The 26,719-nt window shown below is 38.4% G+C and overlaps 1 protein-coding gene across 1 annotated transcript in view; it reads left to right on the forward strand.

The window, feature by feature from the left end:
- Window positions 1-2,492: 2,492 nt before the first annotated feature.
- Window positions 2,493-26,719, forward strand: part of LOC113061883 (G protein-activated inward rectifier potassium channel 4-like) — a 29,569-nt gene continuing 5,342 nt past the window's right edge. Inside the window, exons 1-3 of the mRNA XM_026231376.1 lie at window positions 2,493-2,738; window positions 13,155-13,237; window positions 14,800-15,676. Coding sequence (XP_026087161.1) covers window positions 13,175-13,237; window positions 14,800-15,676 — 940 coding nt within the window. The 5' untranslated portion in view covers window positions 2,493-2,738; window positions 13,155-13,174. The remainder of the gene's footprint in view (window positions 2,739-13,154; window positions 13,238-14,799; window positions 15,677-26,719) is intronic.

Consider the following 26,719-nt stretch of genomic DNA (forward strand, 5'->3'; position numbering starts at 1 on the left):
GTTGAATTTTTATTTTTATTTTTATAAAAATGCATTGAAATTGACAATAAAAAATATACAATATACAGACATCTGATGAAACTTAAATTTTAAATAAAAATATGAAGATTTAATTTAAGGACTAAAAGGACAAAATTTGTTTGCAGTTACATATTAACAAGGTCACCATCAGGTATCCTTAAGAAAAATAAGAGTAACAGAAAAAAATCGAGCTTATATTGTTGTGTTACTTTCGTCCCAACCGATGGGGTCGAAAGTAACAATGTGCAACTTATGTTCAAAGTGACATTATACTGAAGTCTTTCTACATTTCTACAAAATACCACCTGATATTGATTTACCACACTTCTGAGTTACTGGCCACAGCAGATATGTATCTCTGTCTACAACATTATCTTTTAAAATTGTGTTTTTCTGAAAAATTGTACTTTCGCCCCTCCTCTCCCCTATATTGTTTTCTGCAGTTGGATACCTGTGCAAATGCATTTATGCAACAGGGTGCAACATTAAGAAGTGTTTAAAAAGTGAAAATTAGCTGCTTCTATGAAGAATAAAACAGCACAAATTAAGTCAGGATAGTCAGGACCGGGCCAACATATAAGTTTTGGGGGCCCCAGCGCTAGAGAGACACTCTTTACGCCATTGTGATATTTTACTAAACTCAGTGGTTTTTCATTGTGGGGGCCAATATGGGCATGACAAATTCTTGGGGTCTGGACCCAAAATGGGCTTGTCCATGGGATCCATGTCGACACTTTTTTTAATTAACCCAAATTAATCTGACTGGGGCTAATTCACTGATACCAATCCTTTCTACTTATTTTGGGCCCAGACCTCAAGCCCATATCATGTCTACACTGAAATGTGGGCTGGGAGTCAATAGATCCAATAGAAGCCACAGAATCTACTGCCGTTGGGCAGATGATGTGTATTACAACAAAGGTGACTGTGTGCATTTGTGTGTGGGGAGACTGCAGAGTTATAAATCAGAGTTTATTCTCAAGCTGGAAGCCATTTTAGATTCATGGCAACATAAGCAGCAGACACATGCTGGTACCGGTGTAAACCCACTCTCCATCCCTCTCAACGTGCTCCTGCTCAAAGGGGATGGATGATCAGTCAGGGGGCATAGGTTTTCAGGGCCCCCTGAACTATTGGGATGCCCTTTATGGCCATCATAATCCAATTCTGGACTCATTGGTTTGACATTCTCAGCCAACATTTCATGGTGGGTCCAATGTAGGCACAATATGGGCTTAAGGTTTGGGCCTTAAATGGGTTTGTCCATCTGGATTGAACCATGGATCTCTTATAGAATCTGACAGAGGACAATTAACTGATACAGATCCCATTTGGGGCCCGAAACTCAATCCAAAAATCATGCCAACACTGAAATGTGGGCTGGAAGTCAACAGATAGAACCCGCCGAATCTCCTGAAGTTGGGCAGATTATGCGTTTTACAACATACTGTAAGTGACTGTGTGCAGGGAGACTGCAGATACGAGTTTATTCACATGTTGGAAGGCATTTTAGATCCATGGCATCATGGAAAAGGAGCAGATGCTTGTCATCTCATTTGGACAGAGGACACTGATGGGGTAATCCTGTGATCCCCGTCAGCTCTCGGTGCCTCTCAGCTTGCTTCTTTTCAAGGAGGATGGATTATATCTCAAGAAGGGGCCCATGCATAAGTTTCAGGGCCCCCTGCACCATTATGATGACTTTTACACCAATGGCAACTATAATCAATTACTGGATCTGTAGGTTTGACATTCCCAGCTAACATTTCATGGTAGGTCCAATCAAGGTCAGGAAATGGGCTTGAAGTTTGGGCCCCAAACTGGCTTGTCTATTTGAATCGGCCCATATGAATATCTTATATGCATCTGACAGGGGACGATTAACTGATAGGGATCCCATTTGGGACCCAAACCTCAGGTCCATATCATGCCTACACTGAAATGTAGGCTGGGAGTCAGGAGATACAACAGAAGCTGCAGAATCTTCTGCAGTTGGGCAGATAATGTGTATTACGTCATGTGCGACTACATATGCACATGTGTGGGGAGACTGCAGAGTCATGAATCAGTGTTTATTCGCATGTTGGAAGTGTGTGGGTAGACGGCCACATGTCTAACCTCGATGTAATGCTCCCGAAACATCTGCTCACTGTTCTGATGACCTTGCAGAGGGGCGACAAGCAAATGTCCAACTTTATCTCACTCAGTCCCCCTGTGCCTCCTCTCTGCTTCAGTACATACAGTCTCTTCCAGTTTCCCTACTGCACTGTGGTGTATCTCACCCTCAGGCTGTTCTTAAGCTTACAAATGAGAGAAATTGATTATCAGGCATGTCTAGATTCCTTCTCTCTCTCTCTCATCAAATCTTTTCATGCAGTTGCATAAACCTCAGTACGCAGAAACTGATTGTGCGCTAGGATGCTTCCACGCACACGCAAGTATGAAAAGGACAAATCCTGCGAGGGGAGATGGAGAAGCAGGGGGCTGTGGGGGAGGAAACATCCTCTCATGCTCACTTTTACATCCCTCCCTCTCTCTCTTTCTCTCACTCACTCGCATCCTCCAAGAGAGCGAGGTAAGGAGGTGGAGGAGCACTGTGTGAACAAAGTCAGTGAGGCAGCTGAGATGAGCACATCAAAGCTGGACTCAGAAGAGAGCGCAGCTGCCCTAACATGCTTCCCTTGACACTGCACAGCTACCTCTGCGCTCGAATGAAGGTAAGTCTGACGGGAGAGAGGAATGGGGGTTAGAATATCCGTCACCCGGCTGAGTGCGATTGTGTCATGCAATCAACATCGAACGGTGGTCTTTATATCATCCGTCGCTCATGAGAAGAAGCCTGCTGAGAGGGACAGAGAGCCGGCGGGGATCGCAGGATTACCCCATAGGCGACCCTTGTCCCATTGAGACAGCAAACGATGCCATGGATCTTAAATGCCTTCCAGCATGTAAGGTGGCATTCTTGTCAGCCTTCCCGGGTTAAAGAGCGGACACGTGTTTTAGTGCATCGCAGTATCGCAAGCCTGTTGGTTGCATGTGTGCATGCACGTGTGTGCAGGAGTGAGTTTGCATGTGCTTTCACGTGCAGGAGCGTATGTGGCAACCGAATGTTGTTGGGTGCACGCTTTCAGAGAGAAAAGTCACTGGTGTTTGGTGGGAGTCATATCGATTCTCTCTGATTCTTCGCCTGGAGCTGCAGCTACAAACCGCTCACAAAGAGAGATTTTCCTCCGTCTAGTCTCTCGGTCCTCTCATACTTTGGGTCTCCAGATAACTCTGTGCTGAAAAGCAAAGAACAAATCAGTAGCTGCTTGATAAAGGGGGACATAATAAAAGCTAGCTCAATCGTTGCTTCAAGGAGAGGGAATGAGTGTGAATTGTTCATATAGTTTGCTTGCCGCTTGCATACATAATGGCAAATGTAAGACATTTGCTGTATGGTTTCACTTTAGCTACAGTCATGTTATGTTTAAATATACATGCAGTTGCAACTAAAAACAATATGCAAATGTATGCACTATACTGAGCTAATTATATTTGATATCATTTAACCATATGTTTAAACTTAACTCTCAGCCTTTTAGAGTTTCCCTAATATATTTTAGTATGTTTATTAAACGTTTTTCTTCGTTGGGATTGTTTGCTGCTGCAATGGAGGTGATTTTCAGTTTTTACTATCCTTGTGGTGATATTGGTTCCCTACAATATAGGCAAAGCCTGACCTGCACACATACATCTTAAATGCAGGCAAAGCATTTAGCGTAATTCATTTGCAGAATTGTCCACATATACACGTCATTCAAGTCTCTGGTCACCATGGCACAGTTGATTCTGATGGAGTGACCTTTGACTCCATTAACTTCATGACAATTCTCTTAACTCGGAGCAAAACAACTGCGTCACACCACAGACCTTTTTCTAATTTACCAACTGCCAGTTCTGTCATGCACTTAGCAATAGAAATTATAAATCAATGTGACTTACTAAATGTATCGTTTAGCCAAAATGCTATTATTTACCCCCTTAAACTGGAATTTGTCTATAGAACATATGGAAAATAATAAATTGCGTAGGTTGTTGCTGCTTTTGTCAATACAATTACATTTTATTCTGTTACTTACTCATATTAATTTGATGACTTCAGAATATAGTGCATTTGATATAAGCAATAATTGTATAAGCTAATCATTCTTGAAGACTGAATTATTAGTTGATCTCATGATGTGAAGTTCCCCCACATAATTTGATAGTGGGTTACCTTAAAGAAATTGATTTTGTATGATGCACACATAACTGTGTTTGCGTGAAAGTGCGTGTGGACGTGCATCAGATGGAAGTAAGTTGCACCTCATTTTCTCCCAAAGTGCAGCTTCCATTTGCACTGTGTTAGGTAAGATCCAAGCCGGAAAGTCCTCGAGCGCAATCCATCTGCTCAGTCATAATTAGATAAAACTTCAGTCTAATACATTCAGAATATTGTCATGTCAGCTGCGGTTGGAGAGGAATTCTATTTCCTGCTGCATTGACCTGTGTGCTTTGAATGTCTGTGTCTAGCGGTTTAAAGAACAGGTCTGAGATTATATCTTATGCTTGCTCATTCATGATATGATGTATAATCTATACTATTTTTTAATAGTAATATATTAATTAAAACATATATGTTTAATGTTAATTTATTTTAAGATTTAAGGTAAAGTTTATTATTTATCTGAGAGGGAAAAAAAGATGACTAACAAAATAAATAAATAGCTTAAGTTATCAGTCAAAATATATATTGATAATTGTAAAATTTATACTATTATCAAACAGTACAGAATGTTTTGAAGTAATACTTACTAATACCATTAAAAATCACAGAATTCATATAATCTGTTGCAGTTACTGATTTTTTTTTCTGTTGTTTTCCCATCAACTGATGTCACTTCCTGAAAGATGATGCCATTGAGGAACTACCTTTTGGTAAAGAGATATTGCAAAATATTATAAGGAAGGAAATTGATATTGAAAAAAAATAATATAAACAAAATAAAAATACCAATTTAAATGTATTATTGTTGTTGTTGTTACAGTATACTAACAATATTGTAAAAACAATATAAAAAAAATAAAAGAAACAAAATATAACCCATTAGACAGCTTTGCTAAGTTCAATTACAGAAGTTTATGGATATTAAGCATGCACATCTTTGTTAGACATGGCATGTGGGATTTGTTTGTTAAACCCCAGCGGCTCCAACGGTTAAAGGTATTAAAACGGCAAAAAACGTGTACACTGTTTGTTCTTAGATTTTTCGCAATGAAGTATCAAGGTATTCATTTACAGAGATTTCGTTTAGTAATTTGGTATTTTGAAGCCTTTCGGTGTTACGAGTGTTGCCATAGAAACCAATCATTTGTGAGTCTAAGGATGTGAGGAGCTCAGTGTTGAATCCCTGAGTTATGATAATTCTCAAATACGTGAACGCAGCATCACATTTGAATGTAGATCGTCTTTTTGCACTCCAGCCTGTCACCGAATGTGACCACAGTTCTGTGACATATAGAGATGACGATAGCAATACAGTGGAAAGTAATGCTGCCACATCCTCGTGAAACAAATCCTCCGATCCACTCCATAATGAAGAATCCTTCCTTTACCTTCTGCCTCATAAACACAGCAGGCCTTACGGGCTGTGTGTGTGTGTGTGGGTGTCTGACGGTGTGCAATAAAAGCCGATAACAGATAATGAAAAGGGAAGATGAAGGAACGAGAGAGACAGATTTGTAGTTACATTCAGGCCTTGATTTTGCATTGAGATGCATACACGCTGCCACCGGCACGCTTATGCAAACAAATCAGAGAACATCTGATGTTTATCTGAAAGAAACAAGCACAAGCCTTTGCTAAATATAGCATGCATTGATTTATAAGTTTGAACGTTTGAGCTTGGAGAAACATCTCAGCAAACACCATCAAAATATTCCAGCCACTTTGTTTAGTAGCATCGAATCGCTGCAATAAATAGGATATCTCTGACTGTTAAGCAAAGAGACAAGGAGAAGTGTGAAAGGCTGCAGTGTGTATGTGTGTGAGAGTTTGTATCTCTGTCATTCAGAAGTCAAGAAGGTGATCGATTTTAGATTGATGAAGCACAACATACTCAGGCCACTGCTGCAATATTACAAATATCAGTGCGTTTGTTCTGTGGTGCTTTCAAAGTCAATGGAGCATCATACCACCTGGCCCTTTTCATTACTTCAAAGTATTTTAAGTGCTTTTTACAATTCCACTAGCGTATCTTCTGTGTCAGTCAAGCAACAACTGAACTTTTTTAGTTCAGACCTGTTTGATCCAATTTTTCTAAACCTTCTTGTAAAAACCTTTTAAGACTCAAGTGGTGCAACAAAGATGCAAATTTTGTGTCAAGGTCAATAAAAGTCTTACGGTATGATCACAACGAAATTGTGCATGTCAAAAAGCTCCATTGTCTCTTTTATAATAGTGTAGCAATGGATGAAACATTATTAATTATTAACCCATGAATGGAAATGCAAACAAATTGTAGCGTATGCATTAACCTCCTTGCTCAGTAAAGTGAATAAGGACTTGAATTTCCAGTATTGAGTGTTTGTGCAGAACAGATGGCCTGTCTTCAGGAGGATCTGCCTGCGCAGTCATCATCTCACGTGTGCTGACATTTTGATTATTTCCAGAGATTCCCCAGATAGCAGAGTCCATTATCACTGGATTACAAGTGTTCCCAAAGGAGAAAGATTTAGCATTTTCTGCTTGTGCTCCACTGTATTGACCGACCCTGACTTACGGTGTTTTAAGTGCTCATGTTGAGGCAGTGATTCTGTAATGCTAATTAGGGCGCTTCGAACACGATGGCTGCTTTGGCAGACTCGATGCTTCAAATCACTTCAGGAAGCTGACAGGCCATCTGATAAACACAGGAGAGAGTGTTGAAGAGCTTATTCTCTACTTAACACAAAAACACCCCCGCAAACACACACATACAAATCCAGAAAGGACAGCCTAGAGTGCACGGCCTTGTTAGCGCTCTTCACTGAGTTTCATTGGACCAGTGATGCATGCATTCACACACACACACCCTATAAAGCCTTTTGGAGTTGGCTGCCCATGTGAACTTCCTGAAGCATCACTTGTGTTGGTGTAGGACTATGAGGAATGTCGCTGTCAAGGCGCCAATGCTCCAGTCACAGCGTCCGGCTTAGTTTCAGCCACTGCTATTCCTGTCACTGATAGGACGAGATGCACTCCTTTCATTAGGCTAACTGTCCTTAGTGTTGTCAGGATGTCTGCTTGAAGGCTTGGTGTCATTCAGAGCGATAGGGATGCTAATACACACTTGCATGCCTGAACACACACGCAGGCGAGTGAATGCAATGCTGGCAGCGAGCCGTGCTGGATGCTGTTCATTCCAGGGGCATTTTAACTCATTTGCCCTGACTAACCTCAAAGTGCCATAACAGTTTCAGATATAGACGGCCGAGCCATCATCGCGCTCTCTCTGCTGTGCGTACATGCACGTCCGCACACATTCACACTCACACTTACACCAGAGACCATGCTGCAGCGACGACATTGACCAAGTGTCCGAACAGAGTCTGAATACTGTATATTCAGATCTCTCGTAAAGTAAACTCTAGTCCTTAGATTGAATGTTTACAGCTCTCTGATTTGAGTTAATGGTAACACAACACAAAGGTAAACAAATAAAATATATCATTTTTTAAATAAGTGTTTTATTTTCATAGTTTTTATTTAAAATTGTATACATTATGACTATGCACTATGATTATTACTATGCACCTGAAAGTCCCTCCAGTTTGGGAGGGATATTGCACACAATTTAACATGATTTACTCACCTTCATTTAATTCCCAGTATGTTTTTTTTTTTGTTGTTTTTTTTAATGCAAAAGAAGGCATTAAAGAAAAAATGTGTGGTTGTTATTTTCCTTGCAACTAAAATGAATGCTCTCAAGCTTCAAAAGGATGCAAAAGTGTTATAAAACGTGTCCCTGGCTTGTGTACTATATTTTACACTAAATGTAATGACTTTTGTCTGTTCCACATACATTTATCATTTGGCTTTTGAAAATTATGAATGCAGCACACAAGTCAAAAGGATGACTTTTTAAAATATTTTCATGGTGCCCTTTAAAAGCTTGACAGCTTCAGTTCCCATTCATGGTAATTGCATGGAAAACAGCCTTCATAATCTTCCATTCTATGTTTAGCAGATGTAAGTAAATCATGTGGGCTTTGAAGGACACGAGGAAGAGTCAATGATGACAGTTTTTCATCCTTCACTGAGTGTTCCCTTTAAATAGAAAGTGTATATGTGCAGTGCATGCGCAGAAAAGCATCAGTAAAGAGTGTGTTGATATTTCATCAGGAGCACAGAGGGAAATTCACACGCAAGTCTTTGCACAAAAAATATAGCAAAACTAAATGTGGTGAGAGCAAGTGGTGTGTCCGGATTTTCATGAAACGTAATTATTTTTATGTGCACTTTTTGCAGTTGTTCACTGGTATAAATCTATGTGGAAAGATTAATGCTTCATAGGCGCCAAGTACGAAAAAAAAAATCAGTGTTTTTGTGTGGCAAAATGTTTAAGGCCCTGTGAAAAACATAAAATGTGTCTGTTACAGTGAAACAGATACAGTACATGTTATAAATTCACCATAATGTTGCAGGGCATTCCATATGAACCATTTATTTTCTACTTTTCAGCTTCAGAGTGTGTTCAGCGTGTAGTCAGCAGTGAACACTGCATTGAATTTTACACAGCTATAGAAATTCTTAGGTGGAAATTCTAAGGAGAAAGCTCCGGTATGTGTTCACCATTCAAAAATCTGGCTTGTTGAGTTTGTTTTGATGACTCTTGAGAATTGCTTACTCCTACAACAGAAAAAGGGAAGAGAGGTAAAATCGCGACCCATGACTGCAGGACATGGATGAATGGACTCGTATCTGAGTAGTAAAATGCATTGCAGCAGCGTGTGCTCTTTCTTTTCCTCCCCCACCAGTCATTACTCTCCCATGTGTTTGAGTAGATCGAGTTGTTGGACATCACTGGTACTGCAGTGTGTTGACACAACACGTGGGTAATTCCCTAGACACTGCAGGAAATGTCTCTCTTTTCAATAAACCAGCTGTTCCTATTTATTGGGGGGGGGGTGTTTAACAGCACTGCAGTCTGTTGAAAAATCTGCAGGTTTAGCAAGTTTAAGTGTCTCCCTGATCGCTGCGCTGATCTGCTCTAAGAGGCAATAATGTAGGGGTAAGATCATGTGCGAGGAACTCTGACAGCAGCTGAACCCTCCACCAAACCTTCCATTAAAACACTAATTAGTATTGATACAAGTGCACGCCTGTGGTGTCTTTCTCATAGAAAAGAGATCACTTATCTCTGCGAAGAGAGGCTGAGTTCAGCAAATTATACAGTAGGATTTTTACAGTGCAATTACAGCAGTCTGACAGCCACACGTCACTATGCAAACCTGATGCCTGCATTCTCCAACATTAAAATATTGCGCCAGAATTACGCTCTGTTAACAATTCTCATGCATGCATTAATCCATTCATTTAAACAGCACACCGTATAAGAAACCTTGACTGATTACCGCTACTGAGTCATACTGAAAGTATGATTCCCAAACAAATGATTCAGTTGGTTCGTTTTAGTGAGTCAAAAAACAAACAAACAAACATAACTAGTGTAAGTCAGACTCCCAAACTTACGACTCTGAGGAGTCAGTTCTCATTGTGACCAGAGTAGTCTGATACTTTAACAAATGACTCATATAAACTGGTTCTTTATAGTGAATCAAAAGCAAATGCTCTGTGCTGATTCCAAAATGAATTACTTACGATTTGGTTCTTTTTAGTGAATTTATAAAATGTATAGACCCACAGCACACAGATGTGTTATGTAGGATCATAAAACTCACAATTACGTGTAGTTTAAAATGTTTTCTAAAAATAAAATCAATCAAATGTTACCAGTCTTTTTTAGCTTTATCCATGTTCTATTTATTCCTAGGCTGTATTTATGTGTGTGCATTAATGCTGTTAAAAGTCAATAAAAGTAAATGCATAATTTTGACATTTTGAAGTGCATAAATTATATTGCTTTACATTTATCTCTTATGCATTTTCCCCCAAACATTTCTTACTCGAAAGTATTGATGAAATCATTGACGAGATTAAGGAACCAGAACCATAATCATTGAATGCAAGCTTCTCTCTCTCTCTCTCTCTCTCTCTCTCTCTCTCTCTCTCTCTCTCTCTCTCTCTCTCTCTCTCTCTCTCTCTCTCTCTCTCTCTCTCTATGCTGTGTCCCCTGTCTGGCTAGCAACCAGATTCCAAAACCACAAAAAGCATGCTACTCTAAAAGCTTGATAAGGAGCTTGTTGCCTCTTCAGAACTGCATGATAAGCAGGAGGGAACAGACTCTGCTCTGGCTCATTTCACCAGCATGCAACCATCAAAGTCAAATGGAGTTGCACAGGGACCGTTTTGTCATAAAATGTGGAAATGGCAGAGGAGGGGACATTGAGGAGGCCTGCTGTCTGCCTGTGATGTATTCTCCATGTGCATCTCGGATGCAGGTCACGTCAGTGTGCCCTTTCACTGCAGACCTGTCAGTCAACACTGTATTCCTGAGTGGATGGCGGCTCTGACGTGCCATCTGCGCGCAAGCAGGGCCGTGCAAATAGGGATGAGTGATGTCACTGCAGTAGAGTGGAATTAGACAAATAAGAAAGAGGGTCAAACAAAGGACTCGAATCTCCAGTGAGACTGGACTCCAATTCCTGTGAAATCTTCACTACTGATGAGTTTAGCTGTTTTGCAACAGAGATTCTTTCTAGGAGGCACTAATTATCCAGAGATCAGCTGTTGCCCAATACAGCAGCAGATCTCTACAAGGTGATGATTATCTCATTCCCCCAACATGAGGGTTATTTTCTCTGCCCTGAAAATGTGTGTGGCCATTGCTAGGCATGGAATAGAAATATGCAACGCCATTTGTGGTAATCAGTTCACCTGATTAGTCTACATTGATTTACTCTCCTAGCTGATCAATGCCTGTTTCAAGGACTTTTTTATGGAAAAAGCAGTGGGGGATTTGTAAAATATCCATCTAAATAGGCTGCACTCTCTCTTTCTGGGTTTTACTCTCTTCCTTTTTATACACTATATTTTAGAGGAAAATCTGCCATTGTTTGTATGAAAGTTATTTAACGATTATATTAAACAGCTTTCAGAACACAAGAGTGCACATGCCTAGCAGGACTTGCAGATGAGTTGTGGGAGTTTTTCACTGTCATTAGGCACCTTATGTAAGCGATTAGCATAGATGATGACATTACCAACAGCTGCACAGGTGCAGTGTGGGAGTGACCAGGATCTGGACCTCAATCATTGCTTAATGAACCATGTCATGACATCTGAACTTAAACTAACCAAAATCCTGTTTTCCATACCTAAGACCCGTTAATGAAAAAAAAAAAAAAACATAGGTACAGTAAGATGTAGTCTACAGCCCTCCTCCAAAAAGTATTTTATCTTTCATTTGTTTTCTATTTCATTTAATTTAGGACCCACTTTATATTAAGTGGCCTTAACTACTACGTACTTACATTTTAATTACTAATTTAGTACAATGTACATATTGTGTACATACATGTTTTTACATTGTACTTATATTTAAAAAAAAAACGACATGTAATTACATCTGTATTTAATTTCTGTAATTACATTTATAATTACACTGTTGACCCATACTTTACACCTTAACCCACCCTTAAACTTACCCATACCTCCAACCCTCTCCCTAACCTTACCCCATCCCACCTCAATAGCAGCAAAAGTGTTTTACAATACAATATGAACACAATAAGTACATTGTACTTATTTTTTTATGTAAGTACATAGTAGTTAAGGCCACCTAATATAAAGTGGGACCGAATTCATTTAAAATGGACTACTTCCAACTCTAGTATATTTGTGTGAGTCTATTTTTTAGGCTTGTAACATCATATCGCTAGCATAGCGACATGCTAACAACAGACACTGTTGAAGTCAATTATGAGTCATCTGACACAGAGATGCTGCCCTCAACAGACCTTTGCAAATCAGTTACTTATGAGATTCCATTTGAGTTTGGATGTTGTAAACAGCAAGACAGCTCAGTAGGTTTTGAAACAGAGCCAATGTGCTTCTTTTTGTCCTACGCTACAGCAGTACTTTCTGTTCAGGCCCTACCCGCTCAGAGGCTGGCTCGATAGATTTGACAGGTGAACACTAAATGTGACTGAATGGAGATAGTGAGTGCACAGAGGTGCTCACCCAGGTTGGCGTTTCTTCTACGTGTATGAGGGAAGGTTTGACTGGATGATGGAGACAGCAGCGCCAGCTTTCATGGCCTGACGGTGCTGATGCAGTTATTCTTTAGGGAGCAGGGAACAGCTGAGGCTGCCAGTCTGTTTTAGGCACAAATTCAACTCAATACACACACTCAGAAAGTGCATTTCCCTTGTGAGCTTTGATTTAATCCTTCAAGTAACCATCAAAGATGTTCCCCTAAAGGTGTCTGAGTGTGTGCGGCTTGCTCCATCTCAAAGTCATGTTATGTCACATGTAAAAAGACACTTTATTTAATGTGAGAACCTGAGCAGTCAGGTTTAGTTTTTCTGTTTGTCCATTAGAGAGTCAGACAACCGTGGTTGAACGGCATTCCCCATGGTGTCTGACATAATAAATATGTTTACTCACCTAATTGGGAGGGTGAGACAGTGAGTGAAACATTAGCTGGTCAGATGAACCCTGATTTTGAATGCACCTTGTTTGCTCGAGTGAATCTGTAAACAGTGGTAATCCTAAAACAACCCATTTAATATTCGGATAGGGCACAATAAATCCATGTAATGACATTTATCCATCTGAACGGGATGATGGTAATGTATCAAGGCTTAAAGTGGTAAATCCCAATATTGACTGAATGAGCATTCATTAAAGATCACTCAGTATTTCCCCCTCATTAAAAGTACTACCTTTGGAAACGTGTTTAAAATCATAAAATGTTTGTTATAATTTCTTCTTTTCTGTTATCTGTCAGGTTTGCAGTCGAAGCTGAGGATGGCAGGAGATTCTCGCGTCCACATGGACCACGACATGGAAATAGGAGTGACTCCAAGAGAGGTCAGTTGTCCCCAATATCCCTTTCAACTTCAGTAATAAGGAATATACTGTAACCAGGAATAGAAAAACAAAGCTTCAGCATTTAGAATACGACTACAAATGATAAATTAATTGATTTATTTAATGTTTTTAATATATTTTAATCATTAACCCATCTAAATAGCAGTTCAGTCCAGTGGCCTTCAAATAAATCATAATGGGGGCAGTCAAAACACAAGGAACAAAAGCAATGGGTGATGATGTGAATGGACAATAATTGTAATTATTTACCATTTTTAATAAAACATCAAACTATTATTAGAAGCCTTATATATATATTTTTTTATATTCTCAATGAAATTATCTGCCAATAAAGTGTTAGGGACATTATGCAAAATAGGTTATTACCCAAAGCTCAATCAAGTATTTCAGGGAGTTGTGCAATAATCTATATATAAAGACATATATTTATAAAGCTGAATATGTTATGTCTAATTTATTTAAATTTAAATCATTTATTTAATTTATGCTAAATGCATATTTCATTTATGACTTAAATGATGAGGACTGGTGAATATAATAGCTAACTTGATCTACAAAGTAGTAGTCACACCAAATGCTGGAATTTGCCTGTAGTTGTAGATGTTTGTTTGCTATTTTTTTGGCCAATATTTGGCTTTATCTGACAGAAAATTGGGGGCCGCAGGTGTTTACACAGCAGGAGGTCTCTGTGTGTTTCGGTTTCTCATAAGCACTTCAAGACCTTCCTATAATTGACTGCCACCACCACCATGATGCCACGTTTCAATTAACAACAAAGCACACTCTTCCACAAAGGGAAAGATAACATGCCATTGCGTTCTTGTCTCATGTGGAGGCCATGGTGTTATGGACTTGGGAGGGGGCAAAGATTCTTATCTGGGCTTGCCAGTGTCCCATGTGGAAGAGGAAGGTAATAGGGGAAGTGTCCCATGGAGCTGATGTAGAACATGGAATCAGAAAAATGGACTAGGGCCAAGATAGAGAGAACATATGACAGAGAGTACAAGAGGAGAGAGAAAAAAGAGCAGCATTAGAAAACAGAAAAACCCATCAGTTATGTTATGTTGCAGTAATCTGAACGTTCTGTTTGTGCAGAGACGCACCATAACAATTTCAAGACGGTTACAAAAGATATCAGTGCACTTATATTGTTAGAAAGGAACAGTATGCAGTACGAATGCTTGATGTTGGCAACTGTGCCATCCACACTGTCATTGTCTGGCTTACAGCATCTAAGTGAAGAGATAGAAGAGGCAGATGGGAGCTATTGATCTGGCTTGCAAAATATGTTGAATGATGGCAACACCAGAGGACCTGTAGGAAGCATCACATCATGCATGTACAGTATTATGCCTCCAGAAACCTCCCTAGCAATCTCCCAAACACTGATGCTTAATATAGGTCTACGGGCTCAGAGTATTGTAGCCTGTTTTATCATCATCATCAGTATTTTGAATTGAGACTTCTGCAAAGAATTCTTTATCACACTGATCTTGTAAACGAAGGATGAATTTGTTCCTTATCTCTCTACCTCCTTGCAGCAGGTGAAGAAACTCCCCAAGCACCTGAGGGAAGCACAAATCCCCACGGATCGCACCCACCTCATCTCTGATCCTGTTAAGAAACCCCGCCAGCGCTACGTACAGAAAGACGGCAAGTGCAATGTCCATCACGGAAACGTTCAAGAGACCTATCGCTATCTCAGCGACCTCTTCACAACACTGGTTGATCTACGTTGGCGTCTCAGTTTCTTCATTTTCACCTTGGTCTACGTGGTCAACTGGCTCTTTTTTGGGGTTTTGTGGTGGCTCATTGCATTAATACGAGGAGATCTTCTACACGCTGATGAGGAGGGCTGGACCCCTTGTGTCGAAAACCTCAACAGTTTTGTCTCTGCGTTCCTCTTTTCCATAGAAACAGAGACTACCATTGGCTATGGCTATCGTGTCATCACAGAGAAGTGCCCAGAAGGGATTATACTTCTACTAGTGCAGGCCATCTTGGGCTCCATTGTAAACGCCATGATGGTGGGCTGCATGTTTGTAAAGATCTCACAGCCCAAGAACCGAGCAGAGACACTGATGTTCTCCCACAAGGCCGTGATCTCAGTGCGGGACAGCAAGATGTGCCTGATGTTCAGAGTGGGTGACCTGCGGAATTCGCACATCGTGGAAGCGTCAATCCGGGCTAAACTCATTCGTTCACAGCAGACGAAGGAGGGTGAATTTATACCTCTCAACCAGACGGACATCAACATAGGCTTTGACACAGGAGACGATCGCCTCTTTTTGGTATCGCCTCTCATTATCTCCCATGAGATCAATGAGAAGAGTCCTTTCTGGGAGATGTCCCGGGCACAGATGGAGAAGGAAGAGTTTGAGATTGTCGTCATCTTGGAGGGCATGGTCGAAGCCACAGGTATGTTCTCCTTGATGTCAAGCAAACTGTTGACCTGAATGTTTTATTGTCTTTGTGAGTAAGAAATGACTTTTACATTAAACCTAGAAACCATCAGTCTTTCAAAATGACTTCAAGGAGCAAGCTGGGTATTAACTACAAGCTCTGTAAAGCAGCTGACCTCAATGAATTTTCCATGATTTTTTGGGGGGACAAGAAGGTCGGTCATTTAAATATATACAAAACTGCAACACATTAATCATTTGCTGACAATGCTGAGTCATCCCTTCCAAAAGCATGCAGACTGCACAAAATAGCATTCAAGAACTGACAAGAAGATAAATGTTTCAGTATTGATGCTAAGGCTATATTTCCAGCATGTGAGTGAGGGTGGATTTGAGAAACCTCTTGTTGTCCGGCTAGCCATGTCTTTGCAAACCTGTCCAGGCTGGAGTTGTGGAAAGAGGTGAAAGGTGATGAAAGTACTCCGGGTATGTTCCACTCTGCTGGAGGGGGTCCTTTGGAAAGCTTATTGGAGCAAAAAATAATAATAATTTTTCCATTTTAATTAACATTGTTCCAGTTCTCAGGTCATTGATACTCAATGACAGTAATGCAGTTTTGAAATATCTTTGAGACCACAGTTTCGGTATTATAGTTTAAGACATTTGGACTAATATACAATCCAAAACAAAACAGAGAGCCCAAGGTATTGTGGCGTTCAAACTGATTATTAATAATGCTGTTGATGTGGAGTTACTGTGGCAGTCCGTGTATAGTTTGTTCAGTCTGCAGCTAATTTAAAATCTGTTCCCTTAAAAATTAGTCATATTCCACTTAACATAATCAATTGCGAATACATTTAAGCATGGTCTGTACAAATTTAACCGATACGATTTTGATACATGGTCTTCAGCAGCAAAATTGCAATCTGAATATATGAAAGTGAATGGATTATCTAGATATCCTATTCTCGGCTACTGTTTGGTTGACTTTGCAGAAAACTGTGTGCAATATTGATCTGAGTAGATCTCCTTATTCTCAGGGCTGTTTAGGGAATAAAGAGGCCTCGATTGTCTAATGTGTCTACACTGATTGTAGATTCATTCCCAGGCTGAAACATTTCCCATGGTTTATCAGATATTTTAGGTGAATGTTTGCTATTCAAATTATGTATTGGGCGTTTGTCCAAAGAGAACTTGCACTGCTAATCTAAACCCAATTCATGAAGGCATCGTGTTTTGTGCTTATTTCGCAGTGAATACAAATTAGGTATCAACAAAGAAAAGGTGAAAAGCATCGTATGATGAAATTGTAATGCATTCAAAAGGCAAAAATGTGCATGTTTGGAAGTTTTTGTAACATAAACATTAATTTGATATTGACTGAAATATCCAAGGACCTAATGGAGAAAATGTTATTTTACACTAACCTTGCTCTGGGCCCTAGACAATATGGCTTATGCCATATGACATAGCAGCAGTCTCCTCAACCTTCCTATCACTTTGAAATGTTTTCCACTTTCCACTGTATAGATGTGCGTACTTAAGCACATGTCAATAGCTAAGGGCTATGATGCAACAGATCTACAGACGTCTTTGTAAATGATGACTTTGACAGATTACCAGGTATAGATTAGGGTGCCACAGTCCAGGATAAACCTACAAATAGGCTCGCTGGCCTCTCTCAGATCGAAGTCTACTCCCACTTGCTAATGAGGGATGATGGCTTCCTTTTGATGTGCAGTAGAGCGCTAATGACCTGGTGACTCCAATAAGGTCACAAACAACCTGATGTATGATTTGTAGAACACAGCAATGTTTTAATTTAGCCCTCGCATGTGTCAGAGATGATGGATAGCCGCTTTGGTCTAGTCTATTATTTTTCCAGTACCGAGGGTCAGAAGATCTATAGTGATTCTCTTGAGTACTGCTTGCAATTTGCATGAACCCGATGGGAGTCTAATGATTGTTAGTCTAATATAATTTGCATCATTTTACTTTTGCAACATAAGGGGTTTTCAACAAGTCTCAGTTAGCTTAATGCAGTACATGTTGCTTTTAAGGGCTTTTAAATAATATAATAAATCACAAGAAAACATATAGAATAGAAAAATAATAGAGAGAGCTAGTTTTAGAGGTCTTTTACTATATACAAAGTTGTATAATAAAAAAATAAATATAATACATAACGATTAGAAAGGTAGTCAGATTTAAAGCTGCGGTAGGGAACTTTTGAGGCTCTAGCGGTTAATAAACAGAACTGCTTGCGTCTTGCGGAAGAACATCGTAGCCGGAACTACTTCTCTCTGTTTATGTTTATGAAGAATCACAAAGGTACTGGGTTACTCCGCCGCGGTGCCCCTGAAGCAATCTAAAATAGTCCGAATATAAACACTTATTATAGGTGCACCCTAGTGATTCAGGACAAGCTAAAAACACAGTTTGGAAAATGGATTCATGGTGTACTCGCTTATTATGTTAATTTTTCTACATTTTGAACACAAACAAAGTTACAGACCGCAGCTCTGATTGGTTGTTTCTTACCGGGAGCGCATGACTTTCTGCAAATGGCAATAGGACACTGGGAGGAGCCAGAGGAGCTTGATTTTTTCACAGATTATCTGTCTCATATTCTACTGTCAGGACATAATGACAGGTTTAATAAATTTGTAAAAAATATTTTTTTACGAAAGTTCCCTACAGCACCTTTAATTTTTTTTAAGGGTAGAATTAGAATAGTGAGTGCTAAAGTCAGAGGGTCAAATAAAGATGGAAGAGATGTGTTTTAAGCCAATGCTTGAAGATGGCTAAGGACTGCTGGGATTGAGTTGGGAAGGTCATTCCACCAGGAGGGAACGGTTAATGTTAAAGTCTGTGAAAGTGATTTTGTGCTTCTTTGGGATGGCACAAACAAGCGACATGCACTTGCAGAACGCAAGCTTCTAGAGGGCACGTAAGTCTGAAGTAATGAATTTAGGTAATTGACTGCAGAGCCAGTGGTAGTTTTGTAGGCAAACATCAATGCCTTGAATTTTATTCGAACAGCTATTGGAAGCCAGTGCAAATTGATAAACAGAGGTGTGACGTGTATTCTTTTCAGCTCATTCAAAATTAATCTTGCTGCCGCGTTCTGAATTAATTGTAAAGGGCTGATAGAATTGGCTGGAAGACCTGCCAAGAGGGCATTGCAATAGTCCAGCCTGGACAGAACAAGAGCTTGAACAAGGAGTTGTGCAGCATGTTCTCAAAGAAAGGGCTTGATCTGCTTGATGTTGAATAAAGTAAATCTGCAGGATCGGACAGTTTTAGCAATGTGGTCTGAGAAAGTTAGCTGATCATCAATCATAACTCCAAGGCTTCTAGCTGTTTTTGAAGGAGTTATGGTTGATGTGCCTAACTTGATGGTGAAATTGTGACGAAACAATGGGTTTGCTGGAATCACAAGCAGTTCTGTCTTGGCAAGGTTGAATTTAAGGTGATGGTCCTTCATCCAGTAAAAAATCTCTGTTAGACAAGCTGAGATGCGAGCAGCTACCATCGGATCATCAAGATGTAATGAGAGGTAGAGTTGAGTCATGATATGATCACAAAAAAACAGCTTTCCCCTAGTGAAAGGTTCATGTCACTGCAGAACATGATATATTTGATCCACTCTTTTTTAAAAACAGGTGAGCTGGCTAAATAGGAATAATTGCAAAGCGTCACAGGCAAGCTTCTGAAACTAAGCCACTTTGCAAAATGCAGTGCAAAAAAAATATTGGGTCCCACTTTATATTAAGTGGCCTTAACTACTATGTACTTACATCAAAAAATAAATATAATGTACTTAATTGTGTTCATATTGTATTGCAACTTTTTTTTGCTGCTATTGAGTTGGGAAACAGATTGGTGGTATGGGTAAGTTTAAGGGTGTGTTAAGGTGTAAGGGATGGGTCAACGTGTAATTATACATGCAATTACAGAAATTAATTACAGATGCAGATATTTTTCAAATATAAGTACAATGTAAAAACATGTGTGTACACAATAAGTGCATTGTACCAAATTAATTATTACAATTGAACTACAGTACATAGTAGTTAAGGCCACTTAATATAAAGTGGGTCCAAATATTGATTATAAAAATAATTATTTGGAATGAATCAAATAGTTAAAAACTGACTATTTTACAAAAAATATATATATCTATATATATAGATATATATAAAGAGAGAGAGAGAGAGAGAGAAAGAAAGAGAGAGAGAGAAAGTCATGTCTCTGGTGCATGTCACCTGAATCTGTACTAAGTCTGATGCATCTGTAATACATCGAAACTAGCTATTATGTAGTACAATTAATGCTGAAACCTTAGTAGCACAGGGCAAAAAGTCTATCAATATTTTTTGTTTTTAAAATCAATTGGTGTTAGTAATCAAAGATCTGGATCAAATTAGAGACAGACAACCTGTCCTGAATGCTTGTCTTCTTGTCAACATAACGAACGACTGAAACACAGCAGCCCATTGAGTGCTCATAACCAGCCGCATCTACTAAATATGTCCGGTGGCATTAAGATAAGCTTATCTGTGTTTTAAGGTAGCGTCCATTAACTTTCCATTCATTTTGTTATTAATGACTCTCAAACCCATAGATTGAAACCCACACCTTGCTTTGAATTAATGTTCTATAACTAATATAGATTTTTAAATGCCAACTTTATGAGGTGGAGTTTAAATTAAGAGAGGAACCGTGGAAGCAGTTTGAAGGTTATTGATATGTGCTTGAGTGGTTTAAATTTTACCACCGACTATTAGAGTTGGATTTTCATTTAAAGTTCTGGCATCCTCTGAAGGCAGTGATTTTCAGTTCTTGTCTCTTTGCCAATCATGAACTATTAGATAAGTGTTTGTACAGTAACAATATAATTAGTGGGTTATTATTATTATTATTTACAGATGTTTTTTTTTTTTATTACCCAGGCTTTTCATTTTTCATAAAACTGCACTTTTAAAGTATAATTATCTATGCACATTGAGACAAAGACTTATGCGACATTTAGCCATGTAAGGTGATCCATACTTGGAATTCATGCTCTGCATTTAACCCATCCAAAGTGCACACACACAGCAGTGAACACACACACACCGTGAATACACACCCGGTGCAGTGGGCAGCCATTTATGCTGCGGTGCCTGGGGAGGAGTTGGGGGTTCAGTGCCTTGATCAAGGGCACATCCGTGTAGTATTGCCGGCCCAAGACTCAAACCCTAAACATTAGGGTTAGCAGTCAAGCTCTCTAACCACTAGGCCATGACTTCCCTACACTTCCCCGACTTCCCCACTTCAACACACATATAATGCATAATGATGTACTGTATGTTAAAGCTAAATTATAAAACTTACAATGACAAGGAACATAGAATCGTGCAAGGTTTTCCTGCATGGGAACACAGCAGTTCCTATGATGGTGCTTCTTATCGTAGGAGAAATGATAGTACTCATACGTGTCAGCAGATTTCAGTGTCACCATTGTTCTCCACAAATAGACTTAGGAAGCCCTGGCCTTGAGGTGCTGTGCCCTTTATTTATAGATTTGAAAGGCATCTGTGCATGAAACCGGCCATTGCTAGATTATTGAGATCAACATACCCTCTCCATGTCTTTGTCTATAAATCAAACGTGCTCACAAACACACACACGCACACACAAACAGAGAGAGAGAGAGAAATATGCCATACTCAAACCTACACACTCTTCTGCTCTAAAACATGTAACACAAAAGCAGAGGGAGTCAAAGAGACTTTCAGAGCATTGAGTTCATTTCAGTTTCAATCAGTGCTACAATGTAGATCAGTGGTTTTCAGTTGGTTTTGTTTCAGGACCCAGATTTTACATCAAGTAGTGAGCCAACACTGTACCAAGTTCAAGTAAGCAAAAATTTACTTGTAGTCTTTATATATACAGTGCCTTTCACAAGTATTGGAACAGTAAAGACATAATTGCTTTCTCTGCTATGGAGTCAAGACATTTGCAAATATGATTTAAAAGATGGGTAGCACTTTATTTTACAGTCCTGTTCCTTATGTACATACTATGTACTTATTATAGTAATTACAATAACTATGTAATAACTAGGTACTAACCCTGAACCTACCCCTAAACCTAACCCTACCCCATGTAGTTACCTTGTATTACCAGAACTTTCTTAGATAAATACACTGTAAGTACACTATAAGTACATGTTAGTACACATACTGTAAAATAAAGTGCAACCAAAAGATGAATATGTGACACGTCACGTTTTATTATTAGGTCTTTCGACACATACATGTTTTACCAAATAAAAAGGACAGCACTTTAAGATTTGATTCCACAGTTTGATGTGAGTATAAATATTGAAACAGTTGAATTTTAGGCAGTTGTAAAAGATTAAAAGCTAATATTTAGTTGCAGATCAGAGCAGTGAGTCTGCAACCCATAGACATCACCAGACTCTTGGTCTTATGCTTTGAAATGCTTTTCTCCAGCCTTTAATGCAGCCAATTCCAACTGTTGCTTGTTTTGGGGAGTTTCTGTCTTTAGTCTCCTCTTTAGCTAGTGAAATTAATGTTCAATCGGATTTAAATCTGGAGATTGATTTGGGCAATCTATGACTTTACATTTCTTTGCCCTGATAAAGCCCTTGACTGAACTGTGTTTTGGGTCAATGTCCTGATCCAGAACTTCCAGATGAAGTTCTTTTCTAATGAGTCTCGTGGCATTTTATTAGGTTGTTTTTTCTCCCTTTTTTTCCAAACCGCAACAAACGCCAGCCTCCCTTTTTTGCAGAATGTGATATATCCACAGTGTATCATTCCACGCACTCTAGACAGTAATGGCGGCACTTTTAATACACTCCGCATCTTAGTTTTACTCCTCTACTTTGTGATCAACAAACAAGGGCTCTCTCTCATCAGTAAAGCCTGTTCTGTGATTAATAGCACCGGTAAATCTCCATCACAGGCTTTTAGATGGAGTGACATTTAATACACAGAGCCGTAGATCACTGACAAGCTGCTCTATATCACGTTCATTAGATAAATCACATTTGATTATGAATGCTATATTGCATAGCTTGTCATTGTTAGTGTTTTCATTAATGCCATTTATGTTTTTGTTAATACAGCAAATAGCACTTGTCAACTAAATGAATGTAACATGGCAAAGATTAATGCACTTTTCGAAGTTGAATGTAAGGGAAATGTCATTTTGGAATTTCTGTGGTCTAATGTGATAGTTAATTTTCTTGATGTTCATTATAAAAAAAATATTTTATTGCTGTAATTAATTTATAGCATTAACAAGATGACCCATTGAATTCATTTTGGAAGCGATGACTGATGAATGTATTTTTAGTCCAGTGCCTGTATATTAGTATTGATTATGATATGAAATAATTAGTATTGACCAAGTTCAGAGGCTGGCATTTATGGGTAAACTTACTGTGGCATTTTGTGAAAAAAAATATTTCATGATTTTTTTTGTATTTTAGGAGAAAAAAATAATACAAATTTATGATAAATCTTTGAAAAACCTATGAATTTTGGATTTTAATTTGTAATGTTTAGGGCCGGGACTTGATTAAAAAAATTAATCTAATTAATTAGAGGCTTTGTAATTAATTAATCGAAATTAATCGCATTTTAATCGCATATAAATATTTGACCTGAGAACAGTGAGAAGTATTTTTTTTTTTCACTTGGATTTATAGAATACCATTGAATAATGACTGAACACATAAGCTTAAGCAACAAAATATTGTTTATTTTTGTTCAACCAAGTCTAGCAGACCAGTGCAATTTTTGCCATTAAGTGTAGCAATAGCATATTTAGAAACAATTTAGAAATAGTACATTTCAGAAATTCAGGAAGCTTATAGATGCTTGGAACCTTCTCAATTAGATTCAGAACATTGGAAACACTGACTATTAGAAAACATCTCTCTGTTGCTTCAGAGGCCATAACATGCTCAAGTCCAACTCTCAATAACCTTGGCCAAAACATTAAAGAGTTCAACATAAACTGCCAGTTGCACCATAAAAATAATACATAGTTCAACATAAAGTGTAAAGTCCACGCTAGCTGCTATATGTTTTGCGTTGAGGTGATACTTGAGGCTCGATGTGCTGCAGTGATATGTGAACGCTAGTTGGTGCTTCAGTATAATCGGTCCCGCCGAAACTCATCCAGTGAGAAACGTTCCGCGGTGCAAAAATAAGTTATTAAAAATGAGGGAATTTTTTTTGTGTAATTAATTAATCTTAGCTAACGTGTTCTTTTTTTGTGTAATTAATTAATCTCAATTAACACGTTAAAGGCCCGGCCCTAGTAATGTTATTATAACCTAAATATGCTATGTGAGGGTTTGAAACAGAAAATAGTGCTTTTCATCTTGCCGCTTTCTTGGTAAAGAAAACTCATTTTTACTAAAATTTATCAAAATGGATTTATTTATTTTATTTTGGAACCAAACTCTTTATACAGTACACACACACACACACATATAATGTATATACTGTATACTCAGAATGCCTGGGAATCAGCTGTAAGTAATCATAGCCATTCGGATATAGAACGATACTGAACCGCTACGAGTGTGATATTGCATTTATACAACAGTTTGACGGCACAAGTGTGTAAATAAATAAGAAACAAACACTGAGTGTGTGCAGGACTACTTCCTTCCACAAAGGATTAAAATCTTAGTTTGACAGTTTAAAAGCTGCACTCAAGATCCATTAATAATTCGAAAACATCACTTTTGAACTAGTAACATAGGAAACCTTGAGTTTCTAAAATTGAAAGCTTCTTGTATTTTACTGTATTAAAAACTCACTGTATTATGTATGAGTCAAATATTATGAGAGAGAGATGGACTGAACAAGTGTGATAAGCTGCATCTGATAAAGCATTCGTTCTTCAGTTCAATCCAATATTCACATTTGTTTGAATCTTCCCCAAGGAAAGCCATATATTTGTCGTACTGTTCTATCATCTGTTATAGGTGATTTCTAATGACAGCACTGCTCAGTGTTTTTGTTAACCATGTCTTACAGTCTGTTGTTAAAAATAACTTGCTTGTTTACAAAACTTTCTCTTTCAATATAAAAGTCTTTAGTGCGACTCACTCAGAAAAACTCACTCTTGTCGCCATCCACCTCAGTCACTGTGGCATATTTTTGCTCACTATGATATTTTTCCAGTCGATACTGGAATGCGCGTGAACTACAAATCCTATTTTACCTAATAAATACACTAATAGTTTCACTTCAAATAGGCTACATGGTGAATATGGACACATTTGGATTTGTGCCTAACTTTACCATACATTTCATTTGAAATTATTTTTTGGGGGGGGCTTGTTTTTTTCTAAGCCTATATTATTATATAATGCAATCATATTTATCCATTAGAATTATATATTTCTTTATATATTTCATTTTCTGTTCTGATATGGTTAAATTTTAAAGTTTTTTTTTTAAAGTGAGGGAAGCTAAAATATCCTATAGAGTTCATTTTGGTACATCATAACATTATTAGGCCTGCTGTTATTATTTCTGAAAATGGGGAATTTTTTTAATAATTTTAGTGTTTTTTTTTAAGCATGCCACAAATGAAAATGTTAGATTAATTAGTTACAATTTGTTATTATGGGTTAACAAATTTACATTAGGCTATTCATATGCTTGGCTTCCCATAGCAACAGAGTCTGGGTCAAACCTGGTTTATATTCACTTCTGGCTTCAACGTTGTTGCTTTTTCAGTCTTTATTTATTTATTTATGTTGTATTCTTTTTATTTTTATTTTTGGATGTACGATTGATAATTAAAACAAAAATCAGGCTTGTGTATTTATGACATCAATTACTGGGCCTAGATTCTGTAGTTTTTCCTTTTTTTATTTCTTTTTTTTTCCAGAAATTGAAGTAATTTAAAATGTTATTGTGTGCTTAAATATTAAAATATTTTTTAGCTAAAAGCCTATACAGCAAACCTAAAGAGCTTCCAGTTAGTTATTTTTCAGAGCAAAAAACACCGGAATCTCCAGCCGCATGTAATCGTGTATATACACACACACACAATATTTTTTATTTACAAGTTTTGTGTTTGATCGTGTTTTTTTTTTAATATATATATATTTCATTGCCCCTTCACATTGTGCGCTCTGGCGCCAACCCTGTGGAGCAGTCAGATATTTATTGTTCCTGATGCGGTCAGTGGTGGGGAGGTTGTACAATATGAGCCATCAGAACAAACCAAGTTGCAGTCCATAACTGTTTTTGGTAAAAAAAAAAAAAAAAAAATGTATATATATATATATATATATATATATATATATATATATATATATATATATATCCCAAATAAATTTTTGAGCAAGTATCAAACTAACTCCTTACTCTGGCCCGATTCACAATGGTATTCTTGTAATAATGTTTTCTAATTTGAGTGGTACTGGTAGGTTTCTGCGGAAAATAAGAGTTTGCCGATGTGCGTCGTTGCGTCATTACATCATATCTATATACATAAAGAAGCAGTCCCAGCTAGTAGCTTATATCACATGTGAGGATGCTGCTGTAACGGTTTAGTGCTAGTAAAAGCGCACAATTAAGGAATAAGGAGTCTTACCACTTACATTTTAGAAAGATCGCAAAGTATTCACCTGCTCACTGACCACCATATGGTTTTCAGAAAGTACACAGTGCTTAGCTTGTGTACCTAAAGGTTCCTAAGCATCACCAAGGCGCTGAATCTCACGGGAGAGGCAAGCTCAAATTTTACAAACCTCGGGTGAGGGGAGCATCACCAGAGGCAGCATATACAAGAAGACTTCTGTAACTGCCACCTCCACCTCCGCTGGATGTGAAAGCACAACTAAGCAGCCAGGAGACCGCTTCAGGGTGACCTAGCTGGACATCCATTAAATTCTCTGCAGTGCTGTGCCAGTTCTGCTGATCAAGGAGGCTCCCACAGAAGCCGGTGATCTCAGCCACCTAATACCGGAACATGAAGCCGGATGGCTGGTGCTGGCGAGTGTTTAGTA

The sequence above is a fragment of the Carassius auratus genome, chromosome 43 (genome assembly GCF_003368295.1).
Source record: "Carassius auratus strain Wakin chromosome 43, ASM336829v1, whole genome shotgun sequence".
In the NCBI taxonomy this organism is placed as follows: Eukaryota; Metazoa; Chordata; class Actinopteri; order Cypriniformes; family Cyprinidae; genus Carassius; species Carassius auratus.